Below are 15,205 nucleotides of genomic sequence, written 5' to 3'. Positions count from 1 at the left end.
TATCGATCTGGAGGAATTGTTTCCACACCGAACGGAATCTTTATTGCTCAAAGTGGAAGAACAATTGTCCGCTTCGATGATGAAAAGTTCACAACTGTTGGTCATGTTCATCACACGATCACTCAATTTCTCAGCTTGAACAATATCCTTCACGGAATGTGAGAATCAATGACTTACATAAATCTCTTTATGTTTTTTTCAGAGGTGCAGGTCAGAATCTCCAGCGAATCTTCATTGAGGGCGATCAACTAAAAGCCTTCGAGTACGATGTTATTCCGAACTACAAGATTTCTGTCGAGGCAAAATATATTAACTGTATTTGAGCGCTGACTTTAAACAACCTTCTTTCCCTTCATTTATCCATTTATTTAACCAATACATATATTTTTCTTTCAAACGCTTTTGGTCTTTTGCAATCAATGAGGACTACGCAAGCCTTTGTTTTTCTATTGACAATGTCTAGTAGCAGGTTCAAAGACTTTCCAAAATATCTTGATTGAGCCCTCGCCAGCCATTTCTTTTATAATTCATCCTTTTTCTCTTCAAGATGGTTAGAACATTGGCGCTCGCAAACTCATTCAAAATTCAGCGCATTTTATTTAACATGACTTGACTCTTCAAATAAAATCCTTTCTCCCAAATCAGGGGAATCATCTAATTACCGAAAATATTCGCTGAAAAATTCGCGAATAATTTTCGACCTCAATTCTCTCCAGAAAAGGAACCGGTCGTAAAATATAAGACGCTGATTTTTTTAATTGGAAAGCGAAAAATTAACGATCCGACGCGGCGAAGTTAATTGGAGTACCTGATCACCCAGTTTTGGTTATTTTTTATTAGTTCATCGTCTTAGAGAAAAATAATAAGAAAAGAAGATGATGGAACACAGATCTCAAAGCTTTGCCGAGGATCAAATTGGGACGAGATCAGCTTCACTTGCAGGAAATTGTCAAATTCAACTTCATTTTCATCCAAAATTTTATTTTTTCACGGGCTCAAGCAAACTAAATATGCCTTATCTTTCGTTTTCACCTTCATTTTGAGCCTTTTATCTTCAGTAAATTGAAGCTCTCAGGGGCAAGGTGGAACAAAGGATGTAACAAAAATGGAAATAAATATCGAGTTCAACAAAAATCAATGATTTCTTACCAAACCGCCCCCTTTCATAAAGAATATCACTTTCACCGCAGAGCTTCCACTTTATAAACCACTTTTAAAAGCGATGATAACTTTGACAATGAATGAAGGAAGCCGGGCAAAACTGTCTCATAGAAGTGGGTCTTCGATGAGCTTAGTCAAGGAACGGCTTTTAAAACAACAGTAGTACTGACACAGTACTGAAATCGTCGTGGTTTTGGACGTTAGAACCTTCATTAAACCGTCAGATCTTGTGTTAATCAAGTGATACAGGCGGTAAATACACGAATTTCAATATAAAAAGGGAGACCAAAGGACACGTGTTCCATTCAGAAGGTCCTCTTCTTCTTTTTTTTCTTTTCAAAGCCGAGTAAAAGGGTCGCCAGGTCATATGCAAAAGTGGCAACGCATTCTCGAAAAGCAACGCGAAGCAAAATACGACACTCAGGTATTTGATGTTCCTTTTTTTAATCAAAATCGGCTCATAAAAATCCGCACACTTTGTCATCGTAAATTCACTCACTTACCTCGACACGCCTTCATTTCTTTCAAAATAATGTCGATACGTCAAGTTTTCATAAATAACTTGCTCATTTGAGTACTCGCCTTAATTTTATACACAGTGATATCTTTGATATTGATTTTGAAATTGAGCGATTTCGGAAAAAGCTTGATCAATATTGCAAATTTCCAGAACTGTTCGATATTTATAATCGTCGTTTGAATCATTTTCTTTCGGGCAAGAAAACGATTGAATTTTTAATTTTTTGTCGTTATTTCATTAGAGATGTTAGGAATTTTGAAAATTCTTTCGAGGATTGGAAGTTCAAGTTCGATCAAGGATTGGTTCTTGACAACTAGCAATTCTAGCGTTAGGAACAGTTGAATAACCGAGATATAGCTAGTGGACTTAAAGTCCGATTCAAGCGGCAAAACGCCCTCTTCATGTGCGCCCGTGCCACTGCCGGAAACAATTGTCTGCGAGACAAGTGGCTGTGATCACGAGACGATTGAAATTGAAAGTCAGGAGTTAACTTGCACAACCACTAACATACCATCGTCATTTCAAAGGCGCAAATAAAAAGTGGCAATTAATGAATATGTCACGAATGTCAGGAATGTCGGGAATACATTCTGACGTGACAGTAGTCGATTTTGCGATATTAACGACAGTCGTGACGTTCGTGACATATTTATTAATGAGACAAATGTCATTTATGTCAAGATTGGCGTTATCAACAGGCATACTGAGAAAGACTTCGTTGACATTCGTGACATTTCAATCTTCATTCAAATTCACCAAAAATCATCATCATCGCACTTTCTTAAACCTAAAAAAGAATTCAAAAATTAAATTGGTTTTATCAGAACTCGAAATTTTAATGACGACTTGTCGCTTTTACGCCCGCAGTCGTGGAATGAACACACTGGCAAAGTGGAAAGTTACAAACGCAGTGCTACCCCGATGGAACGGATACGAGAGCAAATCGAGGTACAATCGAATGATTTTAACTTCCTACAATTTTTATTTTCAGAAAATCGATAACTTGGACTTGAAGCTGAAGGATTCCTTGCTGGGTGATACTTGGCGGGGGATACAGGCGATTTTCTTTTTCACTGCGATTTGCTTGCTTACTGGTACTTACCTGTCCTCCTGGTTTATCTAATTTGAATCCTTTTCAGCCGGATTGAATGCATTTCTGATCTTTACGCGAACATATCTTCACTTCAGCAGCTTCGTTGCTTTCGGCGGTATTGCCGCCCAAATGCTGTAAGTAAACTTACATTAATAAGTCAAACAAGTAGTGGCTCAACTAACTCGAGGAATTGCCGTTCCTAAGGAACGGTTCCTTCTAAACCTCAAATTCATAATTAACAATGATTCTAGTGGAATAATCGTGATCTCAATCGGCAATCTCTTCTTCCTCGACCGCGCCGTCAAAAAGAATAAGAAAGGATTTATTATTCTTTGGGCGACTGTTTGTCATGTTGGAGCGTACTTATGTCTACCGCTTATTGGTTACTACGGGTGGGAAACTCTCAAACATCCTGTTTATCGGTAAGGAAATCCGATTCTAGCGACTTTTATGAACAAAAAATTTTAGACTTCAAGCAGTTTCGATCTTTTCCTTCTCCTGTTACATCATTCAATTTCTAGTAATGTTCACGATGGTAAGAATCAACATCTTTTTTCATCCTCTTATTCGATAATTTCTACCGTAGTCGTATCTGCTTTTCAACCTCCAGTACGTCCTCAGACGAGAAGAGTACATCGCCAATTCTTTTAACGAAATGGACGATTCGATCATCGTAAAAGCTATTCAGTATTTTGCTGATTGGCAAAAATTCACGTGAGTCCATAATTTTTCTATGTTTTCACTAACCGCTGCTCAGGGAACAATTATCTGGCGGGGCATCAGCAGCAGCAGTTCAACAAAAGACGAAAAAGAATAGCAAATGATGAGGAGATAAAGAATTCTTGAGCAAGTGCCATATGCAATAAATAATAAGACGAAATGAAGAAAAAAAGCTAGAATTTATTAACAGAAAGAGTAATTTTTAGATACGTTTCTGGAAAATTGACTCAAAAAATTGGGCAGAAAAGTGAAAAAATCTAGTTAAAACGGATCAGCCTAGGGACTTTCAAATTTCTTCTCGATCTTCTCGAATTCAACGCCATTTGAATCTGTTGCATGAATTCTTGCTCTCCGATTCTAGGGACGTTTCTTCGTCTACTTGCTTGATGAAGTTTTACTCTATTGAGCATGTGATTTCTGCTGATCAAATCTCTTCCCTTTCTTCTGAGCCCCTTTTCAAGAGGAATTGATTGAGCAGTTTGGAGGACGAAAAGAAGCAGTTTTAAAAAATTCATTTTGTTTTTGGTTATTGTCTTTCTTCGTGGAAATTCTGGGACGTCACCGCGTTTGACCTCATTCGCAAAAGACGATGGGTTTTTATGCGGAAGGTAAACAAGGACAGAGATTACGTAGAAGAATCCAGAGCCCTTCGGATGTCATAAAATCGTGTATTTCAAGGTGGACATGGCGCGTTTTCTGGCCTTCAAAGTGAAAATCTTATTATAAAACTCTAAATTATAAATATAATAAGAATTTTTATCATAAGAAATAGAAGGGAAATATTCTTCATCCAGCATCTTTTTGTAAGAGTCTGTTGTAGAGACTCGTGGATTAAACTCAAAAAGTACACAGTAATTTCATTGTACGTCAGGCCATAAATTGACGTCCGTCGAAAATCTCTTGAAGACTGTGACCTCACAAAAATGCGTAAAAATTGCACGATTGGCTTGTCCTTGAAGTTGTCACGATTTTCCAAGGAAAACTTGAGATTCATAATGTCTGTATAAATCGATTCGTCCCCGCGAAGGACAACTTGAGGCTGGTTTTCTAACACTTCCGGCTCGTAATTCCGATTTCGAAAGAGCATCCATGATTGTGTGATAATTGCGAAAATTTCAATTACCGCGCTAATTTCGCGACAACATCTTCTGATCCCGCCATCTTGTGGCGCCGACCGCATTCGATTTGCTACCAGGTTGATACTTGCGGGCTCGCTTTCGTAATAAAAACGTCTCCAGAGGAACAATCATCGATTCTACCGTAGGAAAGCTGAAACTTATTTCGAGGATGAAGATTTTGACATATTTTGGAGCTATTTCTTTCGCCTGCGAAGATCAAGAATGCGGAAGTAAGTCCCTGTTTACACCAAAAGTTGACCTCCAATCTCGACAACCTGTGAAAAAACCTGAGTCAGGATCTTCTAATAGCTGCACTAGAAATTAAAAGAGAGATTTGAATGGATATTTTAGCGAAGCCGCTTTTTCGGGTTCATTTTCATAAAAGCCGCTATGCGGCTTTTGATGAAGCTCTCTTAAAACCCTGAGTCAGGTTTTAAAGACAGATTGCTGAGCCCAAATTTTCATGGCCGAGGATTAAATTTTTACGTAATGATTTCTGTGGATGATGCAAGACCCAAAGAAACCCCAGAGTTCATCGCAAATTCTTTGATTGTGTTGACTTTTCTGTAAAAACTCTCAATAAAGAGAAGGTCGGAGAATTTCCTTGCTCAGCAAATAATCAGATGATCTCCAATCTGACGAAAACCCGCGCAATTGCAAATTATGCGCAAATTTTATCGACAACAATTGACGTTTATGTTCAGAAAATGCCATCTGCAGCGAATACTTTCAAGCGAAATTGCGGCCACTAAAAGCGTGCTCTTGTAAGTCGTCTGAGAATCCTGGAGACTTGGAATTTTTCAGCGCGAAGGAAATTACCAGACCAGGAAAAGGGATCAAAATTCATTGTGTAAAAATCAAGGAGGAAGCCGAAAAACGACCTTTCTTTTTGATCCCTTCTCTAGAATCAAATCTCAACTGCTCCCCAGTCCCCTTCCCTGCCCAAGGAAAAACTTGGCTCCCGACAAATGTCCACGAACGAATGACCGGCCAATTCATTGCGCATTTCGTCCCAAACAGGTTTAGTAATCGAGCTCGTTTAACTGATTTAGTGAGCTTCAAACTCGCCCAGGGCATCAAAATGGCTCTTGTCAAAGCTGCCCAGGATCAGAAAAGAATGAAGGGGTGTTTGAATGATGAGTTGGAAGAGGACGAGCTACTGAGAGTCGCGCAGACTTGTGAGGAAGCCATGGAAATTGATGCTAAAGGTAGTCTTTCTTGGAAAACGGCGTGAAAGAAAATTTTAGGGATGGTGGTGCACACTGAAATAAATCAAAGAGGGATTCTGATCAGATCTCTTGGCGCGAAATCATGGAAGACAGGAGTTTCAGTAACGACTTCTTGCTACAGTTCGACCATCAAGTAAGTTTTATGATGAGAGGAAGACTATAATTACCTCAAAGGGAAAATAGAATATATATTTTCCTCTTCGCTAATGAAGTGATAGAATGAAAATACCCATTGAAATCGCATAGAATTGACCGAGACCTTTTTTATTTAATGATAAAAAATTCTAATGAAAAACTGACCGGAAACAGGGACAACGCATCGCCAAACCAGGAACAGATGTCAAATCTGGGAATGTCTCAGGCGCCAAAATGTTTCAATAGCGTGACTGTTTTTCAATTCTGACAAAGGCATTTAGAACTTTGTTCAAATTAGACAAGCCGCAGTGCAAGCGATTATCTAACCAGTTCTGGCGAAGTATCAAGAAGCTCCAGGTGAGTTGATAAAAACTATTCATTACGTAACAATAATTATAGAGGGCAATGTTCGCGCTGTGTTCAAAAGATAGATGTGAAAATTGAAGATTTCACTGACCTGTATTCTTTCTGTAAATAAAACATTCGATTGAAACTTCGATCTGAATTCCTAAACTTGTAAAAACTGGTTCCTTTATTTCAAAAAATTCCATATTTGGCACAAGACCACTCCCAAATCTCAAATACTACCTCGAAAACACACAGTGTCCCATTTCCGATAGAAATCAAAAAATGAGAGAAGTTGCCAATGTGAATGGAACTCTATCGCTTCTTGAAGACGCTAGAATTCCTATCACTGACCGCGGGTTTCTTTATGGGGACTCGTTGTATGAAGTGATCATCATCGAAAATGGATACCCAATGTTTCTCAAGGAGCATTTGGAAAGAATGAAGAAGTCAGCGGAGAAAATGAGAATGAAGCTTACGATTTCTGATGAAGAAATGACTGAGGAGATCAATAGAACGATCGCGTTTTATGGAGAGAAGCCTCAAAGGATCTATTGCCGATGGGTTCCGGGTTCATTTTGAAAAAATCAAAGGACCATAAATTACAACCTTACCCTGAAAGACTGCAAAATTATATTCTAAATATATTCGGAAGAACTATCGAAAGCAAATTATCTTCGTCAATTGCATTTGGACAAACTTTTTATCAGCTAAAATAAACCCAAAAAGATCATCACCCGAGGAACTGGTCCATTAACCTTGGCTAACCAAACTCAACCCAACAACTTCGTCATCATCGTGAAAGAATTTCCCGTCAACGCCGACCCACTCACTTCTACCGTCTCCGTCAAAGTTACAGATATTCAACGGAACTCAGATGACTCGATGGATCCGAACATAAAGTCGGGAAACTATTTGAACAACATTCTAGCGCTCGACGAAGCAAACAAAGACGGATACAACGAGTGTCTTATGTCTCGGGACGGATTGCTATGTGAGCTTTCCAGGTAAATGGATCTTGATGGAGGCAGTTTGAAAGGTCCATTCTAGGGCTAATTTCTGGCTCTACTCAAAGGGAACCTGGTCCACTCCGGCGAAACACGTCCTCTCAGGAATAACACGGGATAAAATCATCGAGGCCTTGAACTCAGCCGGAATCAAGGCGGAAATCCGTGACATAAAAGTTGGAGAGCTACTGGAAGCTGAAGAAGTAGCACTTTCCAGCACAACGAAAAATCTGTATCCGATTAATTTAGTCCACCTAAATGGCAAAGAACACAGGTAAAGTAGACCAAATCCTTATGATGAATTGAGTATCTTTCTTCAGCTTTTCTTCACGAGAAAATTGGATCAAAGCAAATGAAGTCATTCTCAAATTCATTAGCGACTATCAAAAAACTCTCACTCCTTATTTTTAATACAGATGTTTCCTTGTCTTTCTGTATTAAAACTTTTGGTTTAATCAAAATAAACTTTATTAATTATATAAAAATATACCGATAGTAGTTTCGCAGAAAATGAAAGGGAAAAACGGGTGCACTTGTACATAAAAGTTTTTCGGACTTTGAGATTCTCAGTTCTTGAAGGTGATATTGAGCTTTTTGTATTCGGCTTCTGCTGCTTTGACGAAGTGGTCACGTGTGATCAGTTCCGATTCGAAAAGGTCTGCTTCGATGCCGACTTTGCGCAGGGCTGACTGGGCTTCTGCCTTTGAAACGCTAGAATTTGATGAGCCAATGAAGAATAATGTGAGGCTCTTACGTTCCACGACCAGTAATATCGATGAGGCCGAAAATAGCGGCAAAGTTGTTGGCTTCAAGGAGAGTTGGAGGTTCCGTTCCGCTTTCTCTTGCAGAAATCAGGTGCTTGAGCTGCTCTAGAATTAAGAAAAGGCACTCAAAATGACCGCAAAAAGAGACTTTACCGATCATAAATGCTCTTGGATCTCCAGGCTGATGATAAGTCGTCAATTCAATCAGCTGCTGCATGAGTGGCTGGAGCTTGTGCTCCTCGACATAGCCGATAGCTTCAGTTTCTCTTGGGTTCATTCTGAAGCAGTTTATAGTTCGAAAGGGTGAAGAAAGAAATCTTTAAGGAAATTGGAACTTGAAAAATAAAGTTTTTGGAACATTGAAATATAAAAAATAGATTGATGGCATTGAAGATTGAGTTGATGAAAATGAAAGAAAATAGAAATGATTTTTATCAAAATAGTGTGTCAGTATAAAAATAAAAGCTTGAAGTCATATAAAAATCAAGATAAAGAACGAATAACACCGGCGGCAGAGAAATCGAGGAGAAGCTCGCCGAGGACTTTTCCGTCGCTCGTGAATTCGAGAAGATGATCTTTCAGATCTTCGTTTTCTTTGACTAAAGAGACAGTCATTTGGGGAGGATAATAAACGACTTACAGGTTCGGAGATCGATCTCAGCAGTGGCAACATCTTCGCATTCGACGCTTCCGTCATCGTCTTCGCCAGGATCCGTCAGCAGCGTGAAAGTAACTCTAGAATCGAACTCGCCATTCATCATCAACTTCAGTTGGTTTTCTTCCTCGCTTCCCTCCTTGAAACGATGATAAAAAGCATTGTTTTTATGAGATTTCTTACCGTTATTGGCATAATTTCATCATGGTTGATCGTGACTGGCGTTTCAGGATCTTTGGGATAGTCGATTGATGGATTCGTTTCGCATAATTTTCCACAGAGGCTGAACTCGATGAAGACTTTTGAATTGAGAAGTGTCTCTTCTGCATCTTTTCCGCAACGAAGCTCTTTCAAACAAACTCGCAGCTCTTTGTCTTCAACCTTTTCAGGCTCTTGCTCCTCCGCATTTTCTCGTTCTTCAATTGAAAGTTAAGTCAAAACAATTTCTAGCGCTGTAAACTCACCGTCTTCAGGAGTAGGAGTTGCTTCGTGTTCAGTGGGCTCTGGCTCGATTTCTTCGACGGGAGGAGACGGACTCTTGATCTTTTCAATTTCTGGAATGCTCGGTGGAGCAACTGAAGCTGCATCGTCATCATCGATATTCTTCTCGTCGAATGGATATGGATCTGAAGATTGACTCGTTCTCGGCGGCGGCGTTGGCGTCTTTTCACTTTCTGCTGCGGAGGGAGTAACCTCGCGAGAGACCGAGCGGGATTTTGACTTGATCGAGGCGCTAGAAGTCTATGAAAAAAGATTGGAGAGAGAAAATCTACCTGAGAAGACTAGCCGATGATTTGGTCCTTGATCGAGTCGCTGATCTTGGGCTTGACTTTTGACTGTCGGAAATAACAAGTGGATTGGTGTAATCAACTTCTGCTGGAATTATTTCCGGAACTCTCATCGCTCCATGGCGTTCTTAATTTTTGATTGTTGGAGGCACGAGCTAATCAAAGAGTACCTCTGTATGAGTGTTCCCAGGCAAGTCTGACCTCCAACTGTCCGCTTTCATCACCATGCGGGTCCGTGAGCGTCAGAATTTCAGTAACCTCGTCTTGTTGAATCAAAGATGTAAGGACGATCTCGCACTTGCCAAGGTACTCTTCTTGATCTTCGCCATCATCGCTTTTATCCACGACCAAAATCGTCAATCTCCCGGTGGATAAGTAGCGATGAAGATTTTCGTTTTCTTCGACGGGGTGGCGCGCGGTGTAGTTGAATCGCGGATTTGAAGATGATTCGATTACGTTAGTCGTCATTTCGTCGTACGTAAAGAATTTATATATGCAGAAACAGCTTGGTTCCTCGTTTTCGAAGATTCCGTCGAAGTTTCGACCGCCGATGATGTTCACTAGAACGAGTTGGAATCGCATCCTTGTATTTGTTACCTGTCAAAGAATTGAATCCTCCACTTGCACTTTCCTCCTCATTCAAAAATCCCCTCGCGGTTGATTTCTCAAAATGAAGCGTAGCCGCATTTTCAAAGGGTATTTTCGCCGCCACCGCGTACTGAATACTTGCAATCTCGCTCACAGCTACGACTGGATCGTTGGACTTGATCTCCACAAAACCATCAAAGTGCTGAGCGCTTAGAAACTTTCGAAGGGGGATTTTTCCTCGACCGATGAGTTCGTATTGTGTCCCGCCAAGAACGCGGTGGAGCTCGATGAAGATGCACCCGTCTTGGAGGAATTGGAGGAAATCGTCGGAAACTTCGACTTGATAGCAATGTCTAGGAGATGTAGTCATTTATTTATGAAGACAAAGAGTGGAAGTACCTGAACTTGAGATTTGGCATGATTCCAGTCACAACGTTGGTCGCCACAGGCTTGAATCTGCCGAAATTAACACACGCAAAAATTTGGAAAGAATTCTGCGTAAACAACTCGCACTCCTCTAATCTCAGAGAGATTTCATTTTCACCTAGAGGAACTGCTTGACCAAATTCGGTGTCGATAAGCTTCGAGCTTGTCAATCCTAATTCAAAAGGTTCAATAGGCGCTAATTACTAGAGAGCGCTAGAATTGAGCCTGATTGAACCGTTTCCTGACACGGGAGGCGCTGTTCCTTCCAGACCAATTTGCCTTAGGCTTCGAGAAAGTTGGTCTATTTGGCTGTTTTGATTATCGATAGTTCTGGCCTGCTTCGCCGTCATTTCTTCGAGAGCTCGTCTGGTCTGGTCGTATTCCTTTTGAAGCTTGACAAGTTCCTCATCTTTCGCTTGAATCTGTCTATGGCAAGTGATCAGCTTTTGCTCAAGCTCTCGAACGCGCCGTGTAGTTTGGCGGAGAGCAACTTCGAGCTCTTGATTCGTGTTTCCAGCACTGCTCGTGGCGATTTTTAGCGTTGACATTCGCTCAAACGCTTCTTCAGTCGATTCCCTCGGCTCTTCTCTCAACTCGCTTCCTTTTCCATGAACGAGCAAGGTTTCTTGCATGCTTCTATGCGCTCCTTCGAGTTCATCAAGTTTCGCCACAAGTCGCTGGGTCATGAGTTTTTCTTGATGAAGCTCAAGGCGTAATTTTTGAGCAGTTTTAGCATCGTGGCCGATCGAGTCTTCTAGCAATTTGATTTGACTTTTGTAGTGATTTTCTCGCTCCTTGGCGATGTTGCTTCCGACTGAATCTGCTTTTCGAATCGCTGCTAGTTGATCTCGCAGAAGAGAGCGCTCGCTTTCCAAATCTTGGCGAGTGTCTTTTTCAGTTTGAAGCTCTTCCTTGAGAAGAACCAGCGCTCTTCTGTCACTTTGAAGCTTTTTATTCCTCTCGATTTCGCTCGAAAAGTCTCGTCTGACAGCATCAAGCTCTTCTAGCGTCGCTTTTTGAGCTTCTATCGCCGCGCTGAGCTGCTGTTCCAAAAGAGTTACTTTTGAATCTTTGGCGTCGATTTCAAACTGGAGCGTTTGAATTTCAGTTTGGCTTTTGTTCAGATTTCGTCGCATGTTGGAAATCTCGGTTTTCAGCGATTTCTGGTGGGTATTGAGATTTGCGGAAGAGAAGTTGAGCATTTCGTTCTTTTGAGAAAGCTGCGTGTTGAGGCTTTTGTTAGTCGCTTCTGTCTGGGCTAGTTGTCGCTGAAGATGGCTTATTGCTTCGAGCATATTTTCGTTTTCCTGGTTTGCTACGTCCAAATGCTGCTGAAGACTCCTCAGCTGCGGGCTTGACTCGACTCTCCTCATGCCAGTTCTGATCGAATTCGCCGTTACAGTCGCTGATTTCGCTTGACGAGCAGGGGATGTTCCACTCATGGGTCGGCCACCTGAGGGAAATGGGAGGCCAGAATCGACTTTTGACGAGCGGATCTTCTTCGATTGCTGAAGCTCTTTGTATTGAGTCTTGAGCGTTTCGACTTTTCGGGCGAGGTTGCGATTTTCGTCTTCAAGCTTTTCACATTTCAGCCGCCACTCATAACTAAAAAGCCTATAAAAACAAAAATCGGCTTCGCGAATTTCTCTCTTAAAAAGTTCATCATCTTTCCAACCTGATATCTTCCTCAGAATCAAAGGCTTCATCTCTCGTTCCCGATCTGGATCTATTTCTTCGTTTCCGATCATCCGCCAATTTCAATATTTTCGTGGCGAAGCGCTTGTTCTTTTCCTCTTGCGCCCTGCAAATCTTTTTCAGCTCCTCGTGCTTGTCATAAAGCGTCAGATACTTGTCGAGCACTTCTTCCTGGGAGAGCTTCGCGAGTCCGGGATGCCAGCCTGCCCGTTGGGCTGACATTCTAAAATCCAGCTCGTAAGGGAGGCTTGTATTCATTGTCTACTTTGAAATCATCAAGGAAAAAAGGAAGAAAACAAGGAGAGCTCTAGAAACGACTCATGTTTATATAAAAATACACTTTATTTAGAAAAAAGAATGTTTTATCATGAAAGAATAAGAGTCAAGCTCGCTGCAACAGAAAGGAAAAGCTTGAAGGAATGGAAGATTTCTCAAAAAAATATTCAACAACATGGAAGATCGTGGAAGACTTTAAACGCTGGTGTCAGACAGAACAATGAGCTTCTTCATTTCTGCCACTTGGCGGTCGTAATCGTCCTTGTACAGCTGGATTTTGCCTTCAAGGAGTTTTTGGAGTCCAGAAACAGTCGATTGAAGACTGTCAAATCCATGCTCAATCTTGGAGAGGGATAAGTATACGAATAATGAGCTATTGGCCTACCTCACTTCTAGTGTTCTTGATTTCGCCAACGTGCTGTGAATGCTTGGATCGGCTTCTGCTTTCGTTTTCAGTGATTCGTTTGATGATCTGCTTCACTTTATCGTCCAGTCTTTTGCATTCTTGGTCCGAAAGAGTGGTCGTCTGTTTCAAGTCTTCCGCTGTTTCATGGACGAAATTCTAAAGAAAATTATAATTTATAAAAAAGCCAAAAGCAACGAGAGTCTTACTTTGAGATCTTTGCTGTCCCTCTCGATAGTGGCCAAAGCTTCTCTGATGTTGTCATTCATTTCACGATTTGTTCGTTCTCGCTCCTGATCTGCCCAGCGCTTGGAATTCTCGATGCTCAGTCGCATTTCTTCGGCGAGGGAATTGAGTCTGGTTTGCAGCAGCTGAAGTTCTGCGCTTCCGGTTATTTTCGACTCAGCTTTTAAATGGGTTCATGCAAGAATCAGGGAGAAATCAAGAGAATTTATGAAGAAATTTAGCTTCAAAAATGCCTTGAATGGCTTGAATCATGAAACATGCGCTTTATCCGAAAAACTTCGTTTTCTGATATGCAACTGTAAGTTACAGTTGGACTGAAATCAACCTTTGGCAATAGAATCTGATGTTTCAAGAGCCCGTTGTCCTTCGCTCCTTGCCGTTTGCTCTACCCGTTTTTCGATTTGCTTATTATCGCCTTCCAGATCCATGATCCTCCTTTGGATCGTCTGAGTGTGCTCTTCTGATATGCGAGATTGCTGCTTCAACGAATTCTAGTGCAGGCAAATAACATACCAAAAAGAAAAAGTAGGAGTACCTCGAGATGAAAGATTTGCTCATTTTGCTGGACTAGTTTTTTGGAGAGATCTTTGTTTTCATTTTCGACCTCGTTGAGCTTTTTTAGGACGGAAATGTAGTTGTTTTCTGATGCGGAGACCTAAAGCATTCATTGAGGAGATTGCTGTAAGAATTATTTTATTCAAGAATATAAAAAGTAGCAGCTTACACTGTAAGCCTTACAGTAGTTGTAAACTTCACAATAGTTACAAAATGGCAATAGTTGTGGGATCACCGAACGTTTGGAATCATTTTAGAAGTGAATAATACGGGGCCATCTTAAAACAGTCTGAAATTCGACACTGTAGACAGGATGCAGCAAAAAGCGATGGCGGAAACGACGGCCAGAAGAAAACAAGAATCGATTCGCCACTTCTGCAGCTGGGCGGCTTTTTCTTACTTGTTTTCTTCCGGCTCTCATTCCTCAAGAATCTTGACGATCGTGTATTTCTGCATTATGGAGGGCCCGACGAAATCGTGCATAGATTGAAAAGGGAAAAAACCTTTTGAGATTTTGTGGCTCAGAGTAAGGAAGTTTGAGGTTAAATACTTACAGAGGGATCATAAAACGATTAGCATCTGTTACATAAAGATCTTTATTGGGACTGAATTAAAAAGTGCACTGTCACGGATCACTAAATCTGATCAAAGCGTATGACGTGCTTTTTTTAAGGTTAAGGAAGTTATTTCTCTTCGTACCTCTTTTTAGACCGGGAACACCATACATATTTGGAATCAGCAGGAAATTTTAAGAACTTTGACCGTTTTAGTTTCTCAAATTTCCACTTCCGGTCCGATTCTAGAGCCGGAAGTTGACGAAATTTTTGAGTTTGGGCAACTTGTGACCTATCAAATTGATGCTCAGAAGATTTCCTATCATCTGAGATAAGAATCAATGCCGACCGCGGTCAAATCATCCGCTAAAAACTGAAAGAAAAATCACAAATTTATGCCTTTTTTCCTTGTTTTGCCGGTCGGTTTGTCCGCGGTTGGGACGGTCTTTTTGAATAATTTGTAGATGTGATGACTCAAAATCTTCTGAGCATCAATTTGATAGGTCACAAGTTGCCCAAACTCAAAATTTCGTCAACTTCCGGCTCTAGAATCGGACCGGAAGTGGAAATTTGAGAAACTAAAACGGTCAAAGTTCTTAAAATTTCCTGCTGATTCCAAATATGTATGGTGTTCCCGGTCTAAAAAGAGGTACGAAGAGAAATAACTTCCTTAACCTTAAAAAAAGCACGTCTATGTCAACGACCGCTTGATCTGGTTTACTGACTCTTTAGGGTCTATTCGCAGTTTGACGTTATTTAAAAGCTTTTAAAAGGCTCCTTACCTTGAATTCTAGCGTCTTGATACTGTCCGTCAACCTGGATACAGTCTCTGTCAATGTCGCAACAAATCTTCTCATCTGAGCATCACTCAATCTTTCCGTCGTCGTCATTTTTCCTTCAAAATCTACAATTTTATAGAGAGAATGA

The 15,205-nt window shown here is 40.8% G+C and overlaps 6 protein-coding genes across 6 annotated transcripts; 3 read left to right on the top strand and 3 right to left on the bottom strand.

Moving 5' to 3' along the window:
• The first annotated feature begins 861 nt into the window (after nucleotides 1-861).
• On the top strand, nucleotides 862-3,652 carry LOC145703648 (uncharacterized). The gene is made up of 9 exons (XM_081781033.1): nucleotides 862-1,294; nucleotides 1,509-1,585; nucleotides 2,506-2,629; nucleotides 2,673-2,775; nucleotides 2,821-2,908; nucleotides 3,026-3,196; nucleotides 3,243-3,309; nucleotides 3,361-3,488; nucleotides 3,532-3,652. The coding sequence occupies exons 3-9, from the start codon at nucleotides 2,603-2,605 to the stop codon at nucleotides 3,596-3,598; spliced, it is 651 nt and encodes a 216-aa protein (XP_081637159.1). The 5' UTR covers nucleotides 862-1,294; nucleotides 1,509-1,585; nucleotides 2,506-2,602; the 3' UTR covers nucleotides 3,599-3,652.
• Nucleotides 3,653-4,739: 1,087 nt separating this feature from the next.
• On the top strand, nucleotides 4,740-6,449 carry LOC145704488 (uncharacterized). The gene is made up of 5 exons (XM_081781940.1): nucleotides 4,740-4,842; nucleotides 5,317-5,820; nucleotides 5,860-5,974; nucleotides 6,258-6,333; nucleotides 6,376-6,449. Exons 1-5 carry the CDS (start codon nucleotides 4,782-4,784, stop codon nucleotides 6,418-6,420), a joined length of 801 nt encoding a protein of 266 aa, XP_081638066.1. The 5' UTR covers nucleotides 4,740-4,781; the 3' UTR covers nucleotides 6,421-6,449.
• A 157-nt stretch (nucleotides 6,450-6,606) lies between these two features.
• LOC145703042 (D-alanine aminotransferase-like) lies at nucleotides 6,607-7,803 on the top strand. Its single transcript, XM_081780353.1, has 4 exons — nucleotides 6,607-6,885; nucleotides 7,051-7,328; nucleotides 7,372-7,602; nucleotides 7,649-7,803. The coding sequence occupies exons 1-4, from the start codon at nucleotides 6,607-6,609 to the stop codon at nucleotides 7,737-7,739; spliced, it is 879 nt and encodes a 292-aa protein (XP_081636479.1). The 3' UTR covers nucleotides 7,740-7,803.
• LOC145703043 (EF-hand calcium-binding domain-containing protein 10-like) lies at nucleotides 7,771-8,393 on the bottom strand. Its single transcript, XM_081780354.1, has 3 exons — nucleotides 8,246-8,393; nucleotides 8,083-8,197; nucleotides 7,771-8,039 (listed from the first exon to the last, which is right to left on the bottom strand). Exons 1-3 carry the CDS (start codon nucleotides 8,367-8,369, stop codon nucleotides 7,895-7,897), a joined length of 384 nt encoding a protein of 127 aa, XP_081636480.1. The 5' UTR covers nucleotides 8,370-8,393; the 3' UTR covers nucleotides 7,771-7,894.
• A 9-nt stretch (nucleotides 8,394-8,402) lies between these two features.
• On the bottom strand, nucleotides 8,403-12,466 carry LOC145703041 (X-linked retinitis pigmentosa GTPase regulator-interacting protein 1-like). The gene is made up of 10 exons (XM_081780352.1): nucleotides 12,225-12,466; nucleotides 10,803-12,154; nucleotides 10,523-10,733; nucleotides 10,133-10,476; nucleotides 9,706-10,095; nucleotides 9,521-9,662; nucleotides 9,212-9,480; nucleotides 8,931-9,163; nucleotides 8,733-8,886; nucleotides 8,403-8,691 (listed from the first exon to the last, which is right to left on the bottom strand). Exons 1-10 carry the CDS (start codon nucleotides 12,464-12,466, stop codon nucleotides 8,576-8,578), a joined length of 3,453 nt encoding a protein of 1,150 aa, XP_081636478.1. The 3' UTR covers nucleotides 8,403-8,575.
• A 135-nt stretch (nucleotides 12,467-12,601) lies between these two features.
• On the bottom strand, nucleotides 12,602-15,203 carry LOC145703343 (protein FAM81A-like). Its single transcript, XM_081780694.1, has 6 exons — nucleotides 15,061-15,203; nucleotides 13,705-13,824; nucleotides 13,495-13,660; nucleotides 13,133-13,302; nucleotides 12,906-13,082; nucleotides 12,602-12,862 (listed from the first exon to the last, which is right to left on the bottom strand). Exons 1-6 carry the CDS (start codon nucleotides 15,166-15,168, stop codon nucleotides 12,716-12,718), a joined length of 888 nt encoding a protein of 295 aa, XP_081636820.1. The 5' UTR covers nucleotides 15,169-15,203; the 3' UTR covers nucleotides 12,602-12,715.
• Nucleotides 15,204-15,205: the final 2 nt, after the last annotated feature.

The sequence above is a fragment of the Oikopleura dioica genome, chromosome PAR (assembly GCF_907165135.1).
Source record: "Oikopleura dioica chromosome PAR, OKI2018_I68_1.0, whole genome shotgun sequence".
NCBI classification, from domain to species: domain Eukaryota; kingdom Metazoa; phylum Chordata; class Appendicularia; order Copelata; family Oikopleuridae; genus Oikopleura; species Oikopleura dioica.
The sequence above is the reverse complement of the archived record's forward strand: the minus strand, read 5'-3'. Positions and strand labels throughout refer to the sequence as shown.